General features: G+C 37.4%; 1 protein-coding gene across 1 annotated transcript in view; it reads right to left on the reverse strand.

Moving 5' to 3' along the window:
* Positions 1 to 18969, reverse strand: part of IRAG2 (inositol 1,4,5-triphosphate receptor associated 2) — a 47929-nt gene extending 28960 nt beyond the window's left edge. Inside the window, exons 1-3 of the mRNA XM_082419807.1 lie at positions 18782 to 18969; positions 7120 to 7267; positions 6270 to 6351 (exon numbers count right to left, since the gene is read on the reverse strand). Coding sequence (XP_082275933.1) covers positions 6270 to 6293 — 24 coding nt within the window. The 5' untranslated portion in view covers positions 6294 to 6351; positions 7120 to 7267; positions 18782 to 18969. The remainder of the gene's footprint in view (positions 1 to 6269; positions 6352 to 7119; positions 7268 to 18781) is intronic.
* Between the last annotated feature and the right edge of the window lie 4554 nt (positions 18970 to 23523).

Here is a 23523-nt window from a genome sequence, read left to right on the forward strand (position 1 = left end):
AGTAAAAGTGTAATGTAGGGTGGGGTAGCTAAGGTACTCGGGGAACAAAGCGAGACATTCTCCCACAGGCTAGATCAGCAAATGCAGGACGCACACACACATATTCTCTCTCTCTCTCTCTCTCTCACACACACACACACACACACACACACACACACAGCAGTATTATTTTAGTATTTAGATAGAAAATATGAAGAACAATAAGAAATAACTTCTAAGATATTAGTAAGGGCAGTTAACAGGCCTAGATAATCTCCCAGGTTACTCCTCTAGATGAAGTGCTATTTCATCCATAGATTTTTATGATCAGAAACCCTTCCACTAATAAACATTCATGTTACCGATGTAATTCTTACTTTTAGATCCATTTTAGACAATTGACGTTACTCAAATAAACTAATATGATCTTCTGAGAAAAGAAGAAAACCGAACAAAAGGAGTCTATATAGACTTATTTTATTCTAACTTTAAAAAAAAAAAAAAATGCCCTTGACTTGAAGTTGGTTTCAATATTCTAAAAAGAAAAGAATGTAAAATTAAACATCAAAAGATTACAACTGTTATAACCTAAATAAAATGAAATTCCTTCACAAGTTTTTTTTGGCTTTTTGGGTTTTTTTGCAATTTCTAACTAAAAGGACACCACACATTCAGATCTACAGGACACACCCACCACTTTGAGTTTCATTTGTAATACAGTTATCAGCCAACTTCTACATGTCCCAGTTTTGCAACTGGCAATGTTATTTATTCTCCAAGTTTATTAAAGCTGCACCCACGCACAGCTTGAGAGAACAGGACAGACAATGGCCAGAAAATCTGAGATACTTTAAAATTGATTCTGTCCTTTGCCTCATAAATCACCTTCTCCTAGTGATAGTATATCTTAGGCAAAAACATGTAATGACATGAAGGAGACCTCAAAGGGATGGCAAAGCACTTAATATTTAGTGTATGTGATTTTTTTAAACAGCCAAAGAGAAAACAGAAATTCATCTTCCTATCCTCTGACCTGTATCCTCTGAGCTTCACACTGCTGATAATTCTGATTCTGGGTGATAGTTACAGTTGCTATTTTCTGAGTGTTTACTATGAACCCGGTACTTTATATATGTTATAAAGTGTCTTGTTGGGGTCAAATCTGAGCTTGGAGTAGGTAGAGGGGAGGATCAGTTTCATTGTCATGTAATTTTCATGAAGCTTCTTAATTCTTGGAGTGTTTGGGGACAAACACAGGTATCTAATCACAAGTCCAGTTTTGCAAAGTCCCAGAAATCCTTTGGTTGCTCTTCAGACTCAATGGTGGGAGCAGTGAATAAGGAAAGAAAGATTATAAGGAGAAACAACTGAGCCCCAGAGAGAAATTGCCAAGAGTGAGGAAGAACTGAGAAAGTTGGGCCAAATGAACAGCTGGGTCTAGCTATTGAAGGGGGCAGCAAGCCCTGATTCAGTGGGAGACTGTGCTACTAGCCAGCCCTGCTGGATTATCTATTTGCCTTGAAAAGTAGAGGATAATTTTAACTGCATCACAAGGAGTCCACCCAACACCACAGTAGGACCCAGCTCTGAAGGTGCTGAAACAAGAAGTGAGAGTCATCTCCCTACCGACCAAGAAGAGGAGATCACCAAAGGTCCAGACACAGCGTTCCAAGGAGGTCGACCGTGCAGCAGGCAGGGACTGTGGGCGGTGTGGACAACAGAAAGGACTGCAGAGATGTGAGTGGTGAAACCAACTACCTTCTCCAACAATCTCTCAGGAGGTTAAGTGTCCTTCCCTGGGACCCACAAGTTGGTGAGATCAGAAGGACATTGGGATATCCTGGTAGGCACCAGTATAGAGATTCTTGGAAATGCTGAGAAGGGACCCCATGAATGAAAAAGGCCTTCCTATTCATCAGCAAGTGGGGAAACAGAGCACTGAGATTTGTCTCTCTTCTAAATATGACCTACTTGGTTTGTTTCCATGGACTGGTTAGGCCAGAATTTAGCTGTTGCAGATATATATAGGCATATATATATGCATAATATATGTATATGTGTATGTGTGTATTTGAATCCTGAAAAGAACTCTGCAAAGTAATATCTCTGTTTCACCAGGGAACACACACAAACTGAAAGAGGTTAGGCCACTTGTCCGAGTTCACACAGCTAGTAAGTAACAGAGCCAGCTTAAACCCACAACTGCTTAATTCCAAAGCCTACGCTATGTGGCTAAAAATTCTAGATCATTACTGGGAAATATTTCAAATAAATACAAAAGTAGACAGGATAGAATAATTACCCTTTGCGTACCCATTCTGCAGATTCAACAATTATCAACCTATGGCCCATCTCCTTTCATCTATACCATCACCCACTAAACCTACCTTAGCATTGTTTTGAAGCATATCCCAGATACCACAGACATTTCTTTCATAAATATTTTAGTCTGAGTCTCTAAAAGACGAGGACTGGAAATAATTTATTTCCTTTTTTCCTCTTTACACTAAAATATCCCAAATAAACAGATTTCACTGGGTCAGTAAAGTCGCTCTGTTCTCCCCAGGAATGTCCCAAACTGGACCCCAAATTATTTTACTAAGACACGTTTTTTTTGAGGTATTAGTCTTGTTAGAGTCCTCTGGTCACCCAAAGACCCTCTTATGAATACTGATGTTCACTCTTATCTCCTATTGTGCTTTCTGAAAAAGATGCTAGAATATAGCTTCCTCTGTGAATATGGAAGAGCAATAAAAAAAATAAATCTCAGGTTCTCAGGAACACCAGTCAGAAAGCAATAGGGCAAGACTGTCAATTCAACAAGTGCACTGGGTACTCACTCTCAATGTTTTAAATAGACCCTGTAGGGAGTACAAAAATAAATAAGTAAATAGGCATTCAACAAATATTAATAGAGCAGCTACTGTATACCAAATCTATTCAGGATGCTAGATGCACATTGGTTAATGGCCAAAGGCACTCTACACCAAGTTTATAATCTGATACAGGAACATGTGAAGAAAACAAAGAACTACAATGTAACCAAAATATAGACGAGAGGATCACAGAGTTACTGGGGTCTAAAAGAAAAGAGTGAACTTATTTTTTCCTGAGTGCTACGGTTGAGAAATGAGGAAAATGAGGCCTGAATGACAAGACTTTTCCATAGTAGCAGAGAGGTCGAACCAGGGAAAACCCTCACCTCTCAACTTCTAATCCATTATGATTTCCATCTCAAGAAGGACTAGAGATGCTTGACGGTAAACATTTCTCGCTACCACAAAAGGTTTTATGGAACACATGGTTTTTGGAATGGGCCTTGATAGTCGAATAGAATTTGACAAGTGGAGAAGTGGAATTGTTCTGGGCAGAGAAAACAGCATAAACAGCTTTGTGTCACATATTCCAACAATACAGACCACCTGGTTTGGCTGACATTTAGGGAAAACTATAAGGCATGGATGGGGAAAGGTTGGAAAATTAGGTTGCAATCAGATTAGAGAAGACCTTGAATACCAGGGCAAGTTGTTTGTTTTGAAGGCCCTCAAGAGTGACGAAATTCCCAGAGTTTGAAGCCAAAGAGTTGGGAAAACACAACGATTTATGGGTCGATGGGACAAACACGGATTATATGCTTTGTCATTTTAATTTCATGTTTCATCCTAATTCTTATGAATGAGAATGCATAGATAAGCATCATCTAAGGAGAGAGTTCTATTTGTTTAAGAGATGGGTGGGGGGCATGAAGGGGTAGAAGGTGGGGATTTACTCAAGGGACAGGCATGAGGGAGTAAACAGGCTGCCCGGATTCCGCAGTGGAGCAAAGGAAAAGGGAAATGGTGGAAATTGGTGGGAACAGCCATAGAGTGCAGCTGACAGATTAGTTCCTGGGGCCTACGGAAGAAATGGCACGGAGGCAGCGGGAAAACCTTCAGGGAATCTATACATTTCCGCAGGAGCATTTAACAGGAGTTTGTCTTGTGATCTCTGTTCGCTCCTATTTCTTCATGGGTGTCGAGACAAAATAATTCGGTCACATATCCTAACGAGAGTGGATTAGGAGGTCCTTTTAGATACAAAAGGAAGCACATTTATTTCTTAGCCAAAAAACTACTTTCAAGGTAACTATGAGTAGTTATTAGGATTGAAACATCTAAATTCAGTGTTCTCAGAGGAGTCGTAAGAAGGGATTAATCTTTGAAGCTATAGAAACTTGAATTTGAATCCCAGGTTTGCTACTTACTAGTTGAGTGATCCTGGTTAAGTTACTTAACCTCTCTGAACTTCAGTTGCCTCATCTGTAGAAGCAGAGAATACTTACCATTCAAAGTTGTAGAGACAATTAATAACATGACATGTGGAAATGTTTTCCTACAAAGTACCTGGTACACAACTGATGTTGGTTCCTTCCCCTTTCTTGGTGAAATCAGTACCAGATAAAAGGGAAATTACTAACAACCAAACATCCTGTAAGCTTCCAAGTTCAACTTCCTTTACTAAAACTTTACAAGAACGGCTAAGGAATAGCAAAATGGATTCATTTCCTTTTTCTTTCCTTTTCTTAGCTCTTCAATAGGATGGAGTACTAAGGAATGGAAAAAGTGAGATACATACACTTAAAAGAATAAGAACAACTCATGTAAATCAATTTTTTTTTAAAAACTCATTTTTTAAAATGGACAAAAGATCTGGGTAGACATATCTCTAAAGAAGATATACATATGGCCAACGAGTACATGAAAAATGCTCAATATCATTTGTCATTAAGGAAATGCATATCAAAACCACAACAAGATACCACTTTACATCCACTAAGATGCCTATAATCAAAAAGATAGACAAAAAATAAGATACATGTATATATATAACTGAATCACTTTGCTGTACACCTGAAACTAACACAACATTGTTAATCAACTATGCTCCAATATAAAATAGAAATTTAAAAATCAAATTTAATTTAATTTAAAAAAAAGATAGACAAGTGTTGACAAGGATGTGGAGAAAATGAAATCCTCATACATTACTGGTGGGAATGTAAAATGGTGTAGCTGCTTTGAAAATCTGTTTTGCTGTTCCTCAAAGTGTTAAACATAGAGTGACCATATGATGCAATAATTCTACTCCTAAATATATACCCCAAGAACTGAAAACATATGTTTACACAAAATGTTTTACACTAATGTTCTTACTGGCATTATTCACGGTAGCCAAAAAGTAGAAACAACCCAAGCGCTTATCAGTGGTGAATGGATAAACAAAAGGTGGTATATTCATACACTGGAATATTATCCAGTCATAAAGAGGAATGAAGCACTGATAACATGCTACAACACGGATGAACCTTGAAAACATTATACTAAGAAAAGAAGCCAGTCACAAGAGGTCCGTATTGTATTATTCCATTTATATGAGACATCCAGAATAGGCCAGTCTATAGAGGCAGAAAGCAGATTAGTGGCTGCCTAGGGTGGGGTGGGGTGGTGGTTAGGGATAGACTGCTAATAGGCATGAGGTTTCTTTCTAAGGGGATCAAAATGTCCTAAAGTTGATTGTGGTGATGGCTGCACAACTCTGAATATTTTTTAAAATATTTAATTGAACAATTTAAACTGATGAATTGTTTGGCAGGAGAATTATATCACAATAAACCTTTTTTTAAAAAAGGAAGAGTGATGGATTTCCAGATTCTAGAACAGAATGGTCTGCTCCATTTGATTGAGAAGATCATATTCCCTCAGGCTCAGACTGCTGACCAAGGAAAGTGCTCCAGGCACATCTCCACGACCTGGGGTGTTTGCCTAAGTGCCCTCAGCTACTTAGTATTCTCTTCTTGGGTAGAGAAGTACTATTAGTACCTAACTGCAGCAATGGGTTCTCCTTGGGCATTGCCCTACTTTGTACAGCAAAGTACCAGCACCTCAAAGATTATCTAGCCTTGACTTCGATTCTTAGAGAGTCAATGAGACCTGAGACTCCTGATAGCCAATAGTGAATTTAGGTCCCAAACCAGCCTATCTTTCAAACAACAAGTTCAGAACACTTTATCAAAATCTCCGTTTGGTTATATATCCTTGAGTTTATACTATAAAAGGGGTAGAAATACCCCCAGATGCCATCAAACGTTGACATTTCTCATGCATCTGAATTCTGTGGTATAAGACTTGTACTTGCCATAAGAGTCTCTATAATACTTCAAAACAAAACAAAACAAAACATAAAAACACCATAGAAGAGGGTCAGGATATGGTAGAGCTAAAAATGAAGTTGAAATATAGTCCAATACTCACTTCCATACTTAGGTCATTATTCATCCTGATGCAACCTGAAAGATCTGTTCCTGGGTGGGGACCACCTGTAGGGCCTGGACACCTAATAATAGACAGTAAAGTTCCTTAATACAGGTGGAAAAACTGCAAATTTCAGCAGATACCAACCTATCACATAGTTCCCCTTCCCTGCCCCAATTTTACTGAATTTCTAATTAAGTTCATGTCTTAACTGAGACATGATGAAAGAGAGCTCCAAGCTCCATCAGAGAGAGAGGTTATAACCATAGAGAATCTAGTCCCAAATGAAAATGAAGTTATTTGCAATTCAGAGTCTTGCTTCCTGACCCTCGATACAGAAAGGAAATTTCATTGGGGTGAACAGTGCTCACAAACTCTACTGACATTTCTGAACTTTTCCTAAGGAAGAAATGTCTGTGTACTTAGCAAGTTGAGTGAGCTCAGATGAGCTTTGGGAAAGGGTATGTGCGAGCACAGGGATAGAGTCCCAAAGACTTGTTCACCTGGAGTGTGAAGGAATAGAAAGATGATCAAAACCTAGCTGAATGAGTTAACTTAGCAGTACATAGTATATTCCTAAAAACTGGGAAACATGTTAAGTAGCCTAATTTGCCTTTTACACTTTAGAATGGATATCATGAAATTCAAAAGAGCTATAGAGAAAACTATAAAGGTATCTTTGTTTTAAAATTGTCGATTTTCAGAAAGTTAGAGAAGTTACACAATAAAAATTCCACAATAAAGATGTCATGATGTCAAGATATGAAACTTTTACTGATTAAATGTTTAGGCAATAGGAATAGGCCACCCACGAAAAGTAAGCCAAGTGTATTTTGCCCTTTTAACTTACTTGTGCCTTCCGGTCACATCCAAAGCACTATCCTCTATTTCTCCATATGTGGGCCTTTCACATGAAGCATGGATTCGGTTGGCTACACATGAGAAGGGTGTCAATTCTAGTCTTGGAATTGCTGTAAGACTATCCAGATACAAGGCATCTGCAGTAGAACAGAAAAGAATAAATATAGAAATTAATGGCTCAAATTATATATATATATACTATTTCTTTTCCTCTTGGGAGATTAGACCATTTCTGAAAAAACAAAAGTCAGTTCAATTCAATTCAATTTACATTTTTTTTTGAATTTTATTTTATGTATTTTTTTATACAGCAGGTTCTTATTAGTCATCCATTTTATACACATCAGTGTATACATGTCAATCCCAATCGCCCAATTCATCACACCACCACCACCCCCCGCCACTTTCCCCCCTTGCTGTTCCATACGTTTGTTCTCTACATCTGTGTCTCAATTTCTGCCCTGCAAACCAGTTTATTTGTACCATTTTTCTAGGTTCCACATATATGCGTTAACATACGATATTTGTTTTTCTCTTTCTGACTTACTTCACTCTGTATGACAGTCTCTAGATCCATCCATGTCTCTACAAATGACCCAATTTTGTTCCTTTTTATGGCTGAGTAATATTCCATTGTATATATGTACCACATCTTCTTTATCTATTCAATTAATATTTTAACATTACAACGCCCCACCCCCTAAATTTTGATGCCTAGTTATGAGGGGTAGAAATGTCATTTCTTTTTTTAAGAAGGGAGTAGGGTTGAAGGAGGAGAAACAGAAACCCTTGCCTAGTAAGCAACTAGAGGGGTCAACAACAATCTGCTGCCAGGGGGCAAAATCCAGCCAGCCTCCTGTTTTTGTAAATAAAGTTTTATTGGAACACAGACACACCCATTCATTCAGTATCATCCAAGGTTGCTTGTGGCTAAAACAGCAAAGCTGAGTAGTTGCTGCAGAAACCGTACAGCCTGCAAAACCTCAAATATTTACTATCCGGCCCTTTACAGAAACAGTTTACCAACTCCTAAAGAGAAAAACAGTTCGACATTGTAATTGTAAACCACTGAAGAGTGCAGGAAATAGGGTGACAATTTTTTTTTTGAGGAAACTGTCTTCTTATGTTTTTCTGAGTATAGGAAGCAGCAGAATTTAATAGAAAAAACATAGGGTTTGGAATTAATCACAATTTTTAGTTCAAATCCTGACCCTGACACATACCAGGTGTGTGATCTCGGATAAATAACTAAACCAACTCTGAGCTTCAGTTTACTTACATATAAAGTGCCACATGGGGACTTCCCTGGTGGTCCAGTGGTTAAGAATCCACCTTCCAAGGCAGGGGACTTGGGTTCCATCCCTACTTGGGGAACTAAGATCCCACGTGCCTTGGGGCAACTAAGCCTGCGTGCCACGGGGCAACTAAGCCCGCATGCCGCAACTACTGAGCCCACGCACCATAACTAAAGGGAAGCCCACGTGCCAAAATGAAGTGCCCGCGTGCTGCAACGAAAGATCTTGCATGCCACAACTAAGACCCAATGCAGCCAAAAATAAATAAATAAAAAAATTTTAAAGTGCCACATGACCTTAGGCAAATTACTCAGTGTTCCTGTCTCCTTATCTTTAAAATGGGAATTACATTAGCATCTACCTCACAGGGATATGGTGAGGATTAAATGAATTAACAGGTACGTGAACATACAGTTCTGAGAGCAGAGAACTGTGCCTGGCACATAGCGGGCACTCTTTCAGTGCTGCCATAGTAGTGTTACTATCACTGAGTTAGTGTGGGTAAAATCGTCTCTATAAAGCACTCCTCTACTGTCTGACACAAACTGGCCACTTGTTAGTAGCGGTAGCAGTTTTCTCTGTTCTAGTTGAAATGATCCACAAATCATTCTACTTGCTTTTTATTCCTTCTTAAATTTATTTTGATAATCATCCCATTTCTTTTGTCATTTCAAAACCAGCCATTAACTTTTGCTTTCAAGCACATCCAGGTTGTGATGAGAGATGCCACCACTTTCAGCATTTCCTAAGATAAAGTTCATTCTCCTTAGACTGGCATTAAGTAATAGTCCATGATGTGACCTACAACATGCTCCAAACTTAAATTCTACTCCATCCTGACCCAAGCCCTCTTATATCCACAGTGACTTATCCAGCATGGACTCTTCTCCAAACACTTAAAACTTTTGCATTTTTTTCCCCCCTCATGTCATTCTCCCCAGTTGGAATACTTTTTCCATGCTTTTTGCTTTTCCAAATGCAGCCCATCTTTCCATGCCTGGTTCAACACTCATTTCTTCTACAGAGCCTTCTCTGAACCCAGGTCTTACTTCCTTAATAATCTGTGAGCTTTAGGACTTACTCTCTAGGACTTACTCTCTAGTATACATAAAATAGTGCCTTGCACAGAGTAGGTGGTCAAATATAAGTTGACTGACTGAATTCAGGGATAAACATCTAAGTTTTCAACAACATTTGCTATATAATTGTGATTAATTATTTTCCCTCTCAAGAAGAACCCCACCCTCAGCTGTGTCTAACAGGGTATAGGAAAGGGTCTATCCATGCTTACCCAGCAGAGGTGTGTACCAGCATGTATGTTTGAAGGTCAGGGGTAGCTGATGTATTCTTGCTTCTTGACCACTATATCGTTTATGGCAACACTGCTTCTGAACAGAAAATCAAGTACTATTAGCTTTCCAAAGGGCTGTAACATATTTCATAATCTCTCTTCATCTCCAAAATTAGAAAGAAAATCACTATTCTCCCGCAAGAGAGTTTGAGAAGAAAATAAATGACATCAAGTAACAAAGTTTTCATGCTTTGGATCAAAAGGTACATACCTTATAAGTAAAAATGTAATTCTTATTAAAAATCACTCTTCAATAATTTAACAGAAGGATAACATCAATTCCCAATAATCAACACTTTCATATAAACAAAGCCTTTGAGGAAAGAAATATGAGTGAGGGGCAAGTTTAGTTATATAATTCTTCTTCATGATACCGTAATCAAAAAGTTTTAAATAGTACCATTTCCTAGGGCCTATCAAACTTGTGTGTGTGCATATGATAAAGAAAAAAATAGGTATCTTGCTTTGTCTGATACCCTCTCAAGAAAATCAGTATAGCTTAGAATTCTAACTTACTAATACACATTGAACTTAACTTTTTATTTTGGCATAGTAGTAGATTCACAATTGGCACTTAAATTGTTTCAAAAAGCTTAAACTCACCAATTGTTCCTGGAGAGGTTGATGAATTCTATCTGTGCAGGACAAGGGATCGTAGTGAGGAGATTCCTCATCTAAACAGCTCTGTCATGAGAAAAATGGTGGAGTGCATTCAAAGACAGAATGATGGCAGAGTGACAGATATAAAATACATTGGATTTAAGATGTGATGCTACCTGAGAAGGAGAAAATTGACTAGTTCTTTATCTTGTATTTTACATTAAGGGAACAATTTGTAATGGTAAACCTTCTCACTGCATTTTTCCCATTACTTGTTCTGGGAATGAAATCCAAACATCAGGAACAGGAAACTGAATGGCTTTGTCATTGAAACCGTCAAGCAGAGACCAAAGATTGTTGGAGACATAACTCAGAGAGTGAAAATGCTGTCTGTGAAAATTTTACAGCAATAAAATTGCGACTTTTGTCCAAGAGGTAGATACATGTCTATCAGTTACATTATAATAGAAAATTGGTGTTCTTGAGATGATTATGGAGAGTTTTTCCAGTTCAACTTATTGTAAGGGGCTTTTTAGGCACTCTGCCTAGCTTAATCTCCTACATGAATATTTTTTTTTTTCCTGCTTAAACAGATGTGCCTGCATGATGGCCTAGAAACAGACACATGCAAATATCACCCTCCTCTCTTTCCTCCTCCAGCCCCTTCCCTCCAGTGCCAACCTTGCTGTTCCTTATGTTCTTCATTCATGAACAGAAAGGAGAAATTCACCAAGTGTCATAAGGGAAAGAAATACATTTAACTGTACCATGGATATCTTGAGATATCCAGACAGAAAGGAGTTGAAAGTTTAATTCAAATAAGAGAGAAAAGAGACAGCAGCCATCAAAGCCCACTCAAGAGTCTCAGAAAGGACTAGCAAACTGGCCCTTTGCTAATAGATACAGTTCTGAAATGCTTCCTCTCTGAAAGATGTTATTAGGAGCCACTCACTCATGTGCATTCTCCCCTCCTGTTTCGCTAAATGCTTTCAGTGCATAAGAAAACAAAGTCTACCAGAGCATCTTTTCTAACTTGATTATTTAATTTTATGACTAAAATTATTATATATTACAACTTAGCTTCAAAATCTTACACCAACTGGAGAACTTCCCCACAGTAAACACATATCACAGAGGTTTGGGTCTTTTTGTTTGCTTTTTACCTGAAACAGCAAGCCATGGAGTTGTCCTTTAATTAACTTCTTTCTTAGTGACTCAACTGTTGCTATAAAGAGAATTTATAACCAGCTTAATATGACACTTCGTAACCCCCTTTTCCCTTAGTTCATTTTGTAAACCTTTTTTTTTAAGATTTTTTGACGTGGACCATTTTTAAAGTCTTTATTGAATTTGTTACAATATTGCTTCTGTTTTATGTTTTGGTTTTTTGGCCCCGAGGCATGTGGGATCTTAGCTCCCCGACCAGGGACTGAACCCGCATCCCCTGCATTGGAAGGTGAAGTCTTAACCACTGGACTGCCAGGGAAGTCCCATTTCATAAACTTTTAACAGCTTTCAATTTGAGGCCTGAGGAAAGGAAAGAGAAAACAACGGCTTCTGAGAATGATGTTCTCAACTCATGACTCGTGAAAATGGGAAAGCAGAAACAAAACAGGTAGGAGCAACTAAACCACTATTGCCCTTGAGTATTTAAAATTAACCTTGATAGATGCAAGTGAATTATCTTCTAGAAGTGAGTCACAGAATTATTTATGCTAAAAAAGGATTGGGTTTGTGACCTCAGAGGTCACTAGGGCCAACCTCCTACCCATGGGGAAATCGTCTCTTCAATAAGCCTCTGCTTGAGCTACAAGCAATGGAAGCCTTGGAAATGGAGCCATAGAATCCCAGATTCCTACAAGGAGGTCTGGGATCATGAGAGATTTAAGTGGATAAATGGTTATTCGTGGAGCTGAGATCAGACTCACAGGACAGTGCACCATTCACTATACTCTTTGGCGAAATTAAAAATATTTGTCTCTCTACTTAACTGAAATCTGCTTCCCAGTAACTTCCAAATTGTCCTCTCTGGAATAATGAAAGTGAGAAAAATACCTATTTAACTTCTTAAGTTAAATAGCAACATATTACTTATTGGACAATCTATACCCTTTGAAAGATAGCCAAGAACCAGAAAATAGGCCGAAATCTTTGGAACAACCAAAATAGATGTTGATATCCATGCCCTTTATTCATGTGGCAGATTCTCACACTTCATTCAGACAGTGGGCTCTGAATTTATACAGAATTCTCACAAGCTTGACTGTTTTCTCAGCCCACAGATGATTAAAAACAAAAATTAAATGAGGGTACGAAGCTCTGTTAGATGGAGGTGTATTAATAGCTGCCACTTAAAAAAAAAAACCGCTAACAGCCAGGAAAATCAACAGCAGATACTCTGGTGTCCAAAACACATAGAAATCTGGTGCTTCTTATTTTAAAGACCAACAGTTTTATATCTCAGTAGCCTGAAGAAATTCTGAGCCATGAAAATAATGCTAATACATGTGGAAATTACAGAATCTAATTATAAATATTTTTCAGGGGAAAAAAGCTTGAAAAGCTTCAATTATGTGGAAAATTACCCATGTAAAATTTATTTAGTAAGAATATTTTTTGGTAAAAATAACATTTCCCAACAAAGCTTGACAGTGTTTATGAGGCCCACAGGGAGGAAAATGTATTTTTAAACTATTTCTAACATATTTAAGTAATTTAAAAAAATTAAACTCTTAATACATAGAACTCTAGTAAAGATTCAGTTTTTTAAAATTCTCTGTGTTAACTGTATTAAGAAATAAGGCTCTGTCCTCCTCCTGACCTATATCTGAGCAACAGCAATCAAAGTTTTCAGAAGTGGCCAACATTATGCTTCTGAAGTTGCGTATCTCAAAACACTGTCTTTGAATTTCCAAATTAAGCTCGTGTTCAGAAGAAATAATGAGTTAGTATAAGACTGTCTAAATTGCCCATCTGCTTTCCCACCAGGCAATCTTGATTTTTAGAAATAGTCCATCTCAAAACAAGTTCCAAGTTGTAAACCTCATTTCAACAGATGTTTTGTGCGATGGGTAGCAACTATTTTCATGTTTCATAAGGCAAAACAAGCTGGCTTATGACATTAATTTGCATACACCTTTGCATTCTTCTTTACGTGTTTGGAGTTGGACCTGCCATGTCTCTAGGGCATTTAGGTTTCACATGGAAGCAAGTAAAACAATGGCCACTGTTTCCCCTGCTGTTGCCATCTGTGATGTAGGATGAGACCAGTTGTCTTGGATACATTTTCTTTGAAGGAAGCTGAGATAAAACAACTTTCTAAATGACTATGCACTAAAGCTTTCAGGCAAAGGCCCTGCGATTAATTGGCTGCTGAAAATCAAAACCATGATATTGAGCTGTAATAATGTTCGGTATCAATAGGGTTGATGTTTATGTATTATGGACTTCATAACACTGTAATATAATGTGTTGCTCAATGTTCTATAGAATTGTGCATTACAAATATTAAAGTTCATTGAAATCCATAGACTAGAAGAAAATAATTCACAGCACACGTCTGTCAAAGTTCTTGTACCCAAAATATATAAAGAAAAGAAATCCTACAACTCAGTAACAAAAGGACAAGTGACCTAATCTGGAAAAGGGCAAAAGACTTAGATACTTCACAAAGAAGATATACAATGGTCAATCAGCCCAACAAATTAAAATCACAGTGAGTACTCAGTCGTGTAGAGAAAATGAAAAAGACTGACATCACCAAATGCTGGGGTTGTGGATACCTGAAACTCCCACACATTGCTGCTAGGAGTGTGAAATGCTACAAACTCTATGGAAAACTGCTTGCAGTTTCTTAAAAAGTTAGAATTACAGCTCTACTATGATCTAATATCTCTGCTCCTAGATATTTATCCTAGGTTAAACAAAAACACAGGTCCACACACAGACCTATACACAGATGTTCATAGCAGCTTTCTCCCTAAACCCAAAACTGTAAATATTAGGTTGGCCAAAAAAGTTCGTTTGGGTTTTTCGATAAGATTATGGAAAATTATCTTGGCCAACCCAATAATTTAGATGTCCAATAATAGGCGAAAAGATAATCAAATTGTGGAATGTTCTTACAAAGAAATGTGACTCAGCCATGAAAAGGGCATCCCATTGATAAACACAACATAGATAAATACTACGCTGAAGGAAACACACACAGACATACACAAAAGTATATACTGTATAACTCAATTCTAGAACAGCCTAAACTAACCCACCAGTGATAGAAATCAGATCAGTGGTTGCTCCTTGTGGTGGTGAAGGTAGAAGTGGGGAGTAACTGGGATGTAGCGCCAGGGAACTTTCTGGGGTTATAGAAGTCCTGTGTTTCGATGTGCATTTGTCAAACTGGTTGGACAGTACACTTAAGATCTGAATGTTTTATGATATGTTAGTTACTCGTCAATAACAAAGAATTAAAAAACTACAACAAGAACGAAAATAATGGGACTTATAAAATAAATAGGGTTAGGAAGAGACCACTAAAAATGTATATGCAACATTGTAACCAGAGCACTAACAAGCACAATTATTAGTAGTGCTTAGGAAGATAACATGGATCACTGAGACATGCAACTTAAAATGGCTAAAGGCTGACTCCCAGGATCCTAGAAATGCACAAAAACAATGGAGTGGAAATGCTGGTGACACTTTAAATGGCACAGTGCTGGTGGGGTGCTGAGAAAATGCAGATGGAAGCGGAACTCTGAGGCAGTGGGGCTGCTACAGCAACGCAGGCGGGAATACAACCTGCCGCAAAACGGAGCTCTGCGGGGCTGGGATGGCACGTCGCTGGGAGGGAGGCCCAGGTGCAGACCTTGCTTTTAATTTTCTTAAAATACAGCTGAAAGCCTCCTGCTGCCTATCAGCAGCCAAGTTGAGGGCTTTCTCCTCTCCTGCGGAAGGTTATACTTCTATTCCTCCCAATCCAGGTCCTATTCCCAGGAAAATTGTGAATGAAATGCCCATATTATCCTTACACGTCTTCACTCATTTGGCAATCGTGAAAGAGATAGTTTACGTGATAGAAACATACTCTAGCAGAACAGACTGTACCTAGTATGGCCAAGCATTAGCTACTGTTTGCATTTGTTACGTTATTTGTAAATTAACAACTCTGGCGTTTTCTGGAAGAAGATACCGAGGCTCAGAGAGGGAAAGAGATTTGCCCAACTTTATCAAAGTCTTTTGTAGACTTAGAATCTAGGTTTGTTTAACCTCAAATCCCGTGCTCTTTATCTTTGTGCAATACTTTCTCCTAGATTATTTCATCCATACCTGCATCTTTCATTTGGGAAAATGTAGGCCCTCATCCCATCAGAGGTGTCCAGCAAGCTGTACTTGACTTTGGTTCTCTCCTTGGTGCTCACCCCAACACCTATGTTTAAGTGTCTCCATCAGCTGAACCCCCCTTCCTGTCTCATTTCCCTCTTGTGTACTGACTGCTCAGGACATGTGGCTCTCATCTTGTATTCATCCTCAAACCTGTAGGCTGTTATGTGCCCCATACATCATGCCCTCCACGCTAAGAATAGCAAGCTAGAAGAGAGTTTCCAGTGAGTTCATCTAGGTGAAAGCCTTCTCTAAACTATAAAGTTCATATCAGATACTATGTTCAAATAAGGAATTATAATATACAGGAGCTTCTCAGGCTCTCTCCCCAAAGAAATATTTATGGTTTCTAAAGGAAATACTTACGGTTTCACTCATTGTCTGTTGAATGAGCAAGTCAATGAAGATTTTATGTAGATAAGGGCAAAAAAGGATGAATACTAAAGGGGTGATAGCTTGGATTTTAGATCATTTAGTCTATGTTTCCTGCACATTGGATTCACCCTAATATGTTGCATGCATACCCTAGATCTAAGAAGCTTTATTCCTTTTTAAAGCAAACATTCATTTACATATGCACTATTGCCTTTGTTAAGATACTTAGATACACATGAAGAAGCAGAAGAAAGAAAATATATGTTATCATTCAAGAAATTTAGTAGTTCTAATGGCGCATTTCAGGGGGGCAAGCATGCACACCAATTACCTCATAAATCAGTCCAGTCCTGATGGCAGTCGAAAACTTGAACAATATTATTTATTCAACATTAAATTCAGGTATCTCATCAAATGTCATAAGCAACTTCCTACTTCCAGTTTGTGAACATTGTCATTGACCTAAACATTTGGACACAACAACTGCATCCTCACAGTTTGCTAATGAACCTGTCTTAGATGCAGGAGAAAGCAATTGCCATAATACTTAATGAATTTATGAAGCTAACCGGAAAGTTTCACAAGAACTAAATGGATTTAAATAGTTTTGTTGTCTGACTCAGAATTCAAATGTCTGACTCAGAATTCAAACAGTATGTGATGGCAGTGGTCCTGGTGGAATGTGTGAGGATGTGTTTGTGTTATAACTGTCCTACCTTGTTGACGTTTGTTCACAGTCTATCTGGAAAATCTGCTCTATAGATTTTTTGAAAATATGTGCTACCCAAATTTCCCTCTTCTTATAAAGATTGTTGGGTTTTTGTGTGGTTTTTTTAATTAATTTATTTATTTTGGCTGCGCTGGGTCTTAGTTACAGCCTGCAGGATCTTTTAGTTGCAGCGGCATGTTCCCTGGACCAGGGATCGAACCCGGGCCCCCTGCACCGGGAGCACGGAGTCTTACCCGCTGGACCATCAGGGAAGTCCCATAAAGGTTGATTTTTAAGGGCATTATTAGAAAGATCTTCGTAAGCAAAGGGTCTTAAGAGCCAAATTTTGATAGGTATGCCTTCTTTGGGCAGCAAAAGGTACTCACAAGTAAAGGAGCTAATAAAGCCTGGCAGATTGTGTGCAATTCAAAACAGAAAGGAAGCATCCACCCTACTTTATCCAGCCAGAAAAAAATACGTGCATTCAACCTAGGGCAGCTTTCACATTCTATTTTAAATGATATTTGGACCAATTATCCCCTGAGGATAGACTGGGAAGACAATAGCAAGTTCATAATATTGAGAATGTATATTTTGGAATAAGTTACAAAAGCTGACTTTTCCAAGAAGTTACTACAAACCATAGTAGGTTGGAGGAGGGGATAAATTCTTTGTTTTATAAAACTATGGGGTATAATATTGATTTAAGCAAAGGATAAAAATAACTGGATCAAAAGATTAGACCTCTAAGCACAGTGTCTAAAGCAAACACACCATAAACCAAATTTGGAATGCCTTAATGAAGGCATGTTCATGGCTCAAAATTAACAACTCTAATCACAAGGGGACCTTCTCCAGTGCCCTCTGAGCAATACAAAAAAATATAAAGATTATGTAATTTAAAGCATGCTTTACATTGTCTGACAGAGTGAAGCAGGGTAAAATGACACTTACTGTTATTGAAAATGATCAAGTTCTACAAGGCTTAGAAATAATAATAATAATAATAAAGTGTTGAATAACCACTGCTATTTTAGAACTAGCCAATTCCTTTAAACTCTTAAACAGCTTTCTCAGATAACAGTAGAAAGGGTACAATAAATCCAAAACAAACACAAGTCTGAAAATTTCCATCACTAGCTTACCTTAAGCTTATATTTAGTTATTACCCAAACCAATAACTTTCTATAAAAAGAACCTTTATACTGCTGGAACAAGAAGCTGGCTGAACAAAAGCAGTTGTCTGATAAATGGTCATATACATAAGCTTTATTTTTACTGAACCATGTTTCTAGAATAAAATAAGCTTAAAAATAATCGGACATCTGTAATTTGACAATTGTCTTCTCACCTCAGTCCTCAGTAAACGCTTATCTACTTTTAGGTAAAATGGCAAATGTTCTAGTTTTTAAAGTAAAATATATATGTAAAGAACACAAAATTTTAAAAGAATTTTCACACATATATAATATTTTGATACACATTGAATTCCTAAGTATTTTGCTCAACTCTAAAATTACTGCTTAAAAGAAAATAGAGAGGCAGGGCCTCTTCTACCATATGATGGGTACAAACCAGCTAATAAAGTCAGAGTAGAATATGTAAACAATTTGCAAGTTCAACTCTCTCATGCATACAAGATTTTTTTCCATGTTTACTCTTACAGATATTGAGAGGTTTTGTTTAATTTTTAAAGAAATAACAGTTATGGAAAAATCCAGCTTGTAATAGACAACCAAAAGGGAAAGTTAATGGTTAAATCCATCCACCTAGCCACTAGGCAGATCTCTCTGGAAGCCCATAACACTGCTTCTGGAGCCATTTCAGCACCATGAATTCAGTAATAAGATAGCAGCTGGAATCTAGAAAAATGGCTGTAGTCCTCCTGCCCCACCTCAGAGTGGACTGAATTCAGACATAACAAATACTTGCTACTCACTTTTCAGTTTTCTTGTCTTCTGCTCAAGTGTCTGGCAAGTGTTCACTAACTCAGTATTTATAGTCTGGAGATTACGTTGATCCGAAATTGCTTCCTCTAATTTACGCAGCGAAGGCTTAGCTTCTTCCCTGGCAGAGTGGGCTGCTTGATCTCCATCCTCCACCTGGATACCGACAGTTAATGCTGGATTTTAGCAGAGTGGCCGGGAAAGAAAGCAATTGAGCACTCACTCTTATTATGCACACGAAACTGAAAATGTGCTTTTCTTCTCAGGGAAGTGATAAGCCTCCACTGAACTTCTGCAATTCTGTGTTTGCATGGGCTTCGTATGCCTGAGCTATTTCTACAGCGGCAAAAGTCTTGGTATGTCAAGTCGCCTCTTTCTGCAAAGTTGCCTCTTTCATCAGCAGGCTGTTGACACCGCCTCTTACAACTCCCCCTTTACTTCCTCCGCTCACTGCTAGTCGAGAGGGACTGAACTTCGCAGTTCCTCTTTGTTTTTTTGGTTCCTCCTCCATTTTTACTTCAGGGTTTTAAGGACATCTGAGAGACTTCCTGTGCATATAGTGTAGTCAAAGGCCACCCTACCTGCTCCTCTGCCCCCTCCAACCATTGGCTGGCTTCTTGGACCTTCTTCCTGAGGATGGCTTCCCGGTTGACAGCATCTTCTTGCAGTTGTGTAATGGCTTCTAGTTGTTTCTGCCTAGTTAAAGAAAAGTCCAAACCACAAGCTGTCAGTGACATTTCAACTAAGAGTCACCCCCTGGGAACTTATGACAAATTCAAACTTAATATACTTCCTCAGAGATGAGAGGAAAAAGTGAAAGTATTTACATATAGATAAATGCTTCACAAATATAGAATTTTAATTAAAGCAATCGTATTGATCACTTAGTCTGATAACCTCACTTTACAGATAAGAACATTTAGTTTCCTATTCTACACTGGAATATTCAGTTCCCCACAAGCTACATTCATAGTACTTAGCTACATTGGCACTACAATAAGGTCACTGTGACAGGTGCCATATTTACATATCACAACTAGCTTTTTCAAAAAAAAAAAAAAAAAGAAAAGAAAGGAAAGGAAAAGCGAAGAAGGGAAAAGAAAAAAGAGAGAAAAAAAGAAATAAGCACTTTGTTTCATGACCTTAGCCTTTCTCCTTAAGAATTGTCAGTCATGGTAAAACTATGTGCCATGAGCACAGGAAGGGCTGCTCCCAAGAACAGGCAAAAGTTAGCTGCTAGTATTTCCACTGCAGTCCTCTCTTTTCTAAAGCCTTTCCCCTCCCTTTCTTCCTCACCCCAAATCTCTTAGTGTTGTTATGTTACTTCTCTTTTGGATCCAACCCTAATCCCCCAAATATATAAAAATGCATCTGTTAGCTGATGAGATTATTTAAACCATGCTATGTATCAATATATCAATGACTATCTGGAAACAACTTGACCTGAATAAGGACCTTAGCTCAAATGAACGAGAACCTTTGGGAGTTTCAAAGCAGTGAGGAAGACATTGTCAGGTTTAGGCCTTGTGCATGCTTCTCAAATGTTAATACATAGTCAGAATCCCATTGTACATTGACATAAATCCAGCCCTGATTACAAGAAGGACCATATGAGAGACAAGGATGGTTTCAGAGAATGCTTTACCACTATGGTAAGCCAACAAACAAAACCCTAACCAAAAATAAAAACAACCTAACAACCTAAACACACATTCTACTGAGCATTGTTCAACAGCATGTAGTCAGTTTTTTCTTTTTTTTTTTAAATTGTGGTTAAGAACATTTAACATGAGATCTACCCTCTTAACACTTTAAAGTGCACAATACAGTACTGTTAACTACAGGCGCAATGTTGTACAGCAGATCTCTAGAACTTATGCATCTTGTGTAACTGAAACTTTACACCCGTTGAATTACAACCATCCATTTCCCCTTCCCAAGCCCCTGGAAACCACCATTCTACTCCCTGCTTCTGTAAGTTTGACTATTTTAAATACCTCATGCAATCAGAATCATGCAGTATTTGTCCTTCTCTGACTGGTTTATTTCACTTATCATAATATCCTCAAGATTCATCCACGTTGTCACATGTGGCAAAATTTCCTTCTTTTTCGAAAAGCTTTCAAAAACTTTTTTTTAAAAAAAAGCTGAATAATATTTCATTGTATGTATATACCATATTTTCTTTATTTATTCATCCTTAATGAACATTTAGATTGTTTCCACATCTTGGCTATTATGACTAATGCTGCAATGAACATGAGTGTGCAAATATCTTTTCGAGATTTTACTTTGAATTCTTTTGGATATATACCCAGAAGTGGGATTGCTGGATCATATGGTAGTTCTATTTTTAATTTTTTGAGAACCTCCAAACTGTTTTCCATAGCAGTTGCACCATTTTACATTCCTACCAACAGTATACAAGGGTTTCAATTTCTCTACACCCTTGCCAACACTTGGTATCTTTTGGGGTTTTTTTTTTATAATAGCCTTCCTAACAGGTGTGATTCATTCATCATTGTGAATGACTCATTGTGGGTTTTATTTGCATTTCCCTGACGACTAGTGATGTGAAACATCTTTTCATGTACTTGTTGGCCAATTTTATATCTTCTTCGGAAAAATGTCTATTCAATTCTTTTGCCCTTTTTGTAAATTGGGTATTTTTTATTGAGTTGTAGAAGCTCCTTCTATATTTTGAATATTAACCTCTTTTCAGATACATGGTTTGCAAATATTTTCCCCCATTCAATAGGTTACCTTTTCACTCTGTTAAATCTTTTGCTGTGTGCTTTTCAGTCTGATGTAGACCTACGTGCATATTTTTTCTTCTGTTGCTTGTGCCTTTGGTTTCATATCCAAGAAAGTATTGCCAAGACCAATGTCATGAAGCTTTTCCCCTAAGTTTTCTTCTAGGAGTTTTACAGTTTTAAGCCTTATGTTTTAGTCTTCAATCCATTTTGAGTTGATTTTTGTATATGGTGTATGATAGGGTTCATCTTTATTCTTTTGCATATGGATATCCAGTTTTCCCAGTATCATTTGTTGAAAAGACTATCCACTCCCCATTGTGTATTCTTGGCACCCTACTTGAAGATCAGTTGACCATACACGTGAGGGTTTATTTCTGAACACTCTACTCTATTCCATTGGTCTGTAGCTTTGTAATATATTTTGAAATCAAAACGTGTGATACCTCCAGCTTTGTTCTTCTTTCTCAAGATTGTTTTGGTCCTTTGTAGTTCCACATGAATATTAGGATTGTTCTTTTCTATTACTGTCAAAAAATGTCATTTGAATTTTGGTAGAGATTGCATTGAATCTATAGATTGTTTCGGGTAGTACGGATATCTTAACAACATTAAGTCTTCCAATCCATAAACACAAGATGTCTTTCCATTAATTTGCATCTTTTTAAATTTATTTCAGTGTTGTTTTATAGTTTTTAAGTACGCAAGTCATTATCTCCTTAAAGTTTATTCTTATTTTATTCTTTGGATACTATTTTAAATAGGATTGTTTTCTCAGTTTCCTTTTCAGAGAGTTTATTATTAGTGTATAGAAATGCAACTGATTTTTGTATGTTGATTTTTGTATGTTGCCACTTTGCTGAATTTGTTTATGAGTTCTAACTGCTTTTTGTGGAGTCTTTCTATATACAGATCATGTCATCTCCAAACAGAGATGATTTTACTACTTCCTTTCCAATGTGGATGCCTTTTATTTCTTTTGCCTGCCTAATTGCTCAGTCTAGTACTTTCAGTACTATGTTGCATAGAAGTGGTGAGAGCGAACATGCTTGAGCTGTTTCTGATCTTAGAGCAAAAGCTTTCAGTCTTTCACCATTGAGTATGATGTTAGCTGTGGGCTTTTCACATACGACCTTTATTATGTTGAGGTAGTTTCCTTCTATTTCTAGTTTTTTGAATATTTTTATCATGAAAGGTGTCGAATCTTATCAAAAGCTTTTCTGCATCAATTTAGATGATAATGTGCTATTTATCCATCATTTTGTTAATGTGGTGTATCATATTAATTGATTTGCATATGTTGAACCATCTTGCATCCCAGGGATAAATCTCACTTGGTTATGGAGTATCAACTTTTTAATGGGTTGTTTAAAATGGTTTACTAGTATTTTGTTGAGGATTTTGTATCTATATTCATCAAGGATGAATAGTGTTCTTGTAATGTCTTTGGTTTTGGTGTCAGAATAATGCTGCCCTCATAAAATGAACCAGGAAGTGATCCCTCATCTTCAATTTTTTGAAACTGTTTCAGAAGGACTGACATTAATTTTCTTTTAATGTTTGGTGATTCACCAGTAAAGTCATCTGGTCCTGGCTTTTTCTTGGTTGGGAGTTTTTTGAATACTGCTTCAATCTCTTTACTAGTTATTAGTCTGTTCGGATTTTATGTTTCTTCCTGGTTCAGTCTTGATAGGTTGTATGTTTCTAGGAATTTATCCACTTCTTCAAGGTTTTCCAATTTATTGCTGTATAATTGTTCACAGCAGTCTCTTATGTCTCATTTTCCCCCTGGTGGCATCAATTTTAATGTCTCTTCTTTCATTTCTCATTTGAGTTTTCTCTTTTCCTTAGCCTAGCAAAAGATTTTCAATTATGTTTATCTTTTCAAAAACAAACAAATCAAGTTTCAATGATTTTTTTAAAAATGTTTTTATATTATCTATTTTGTTTATTTCTGCTCTAATCTTTATTATTTCCTTCCT

Source organism: Balaenoptera physalus (assembly GCF_965194825.1).
Source record: "Balaenoptera physalus genome assembly, chromosome: 13".
Taxonomy (NCBI): Eukaryota; Metazoa; Chordata; class Mammalia; order Artiodactyla; family Balaenopteridae; genus Balaenoptera; species Balaenoptera physalus.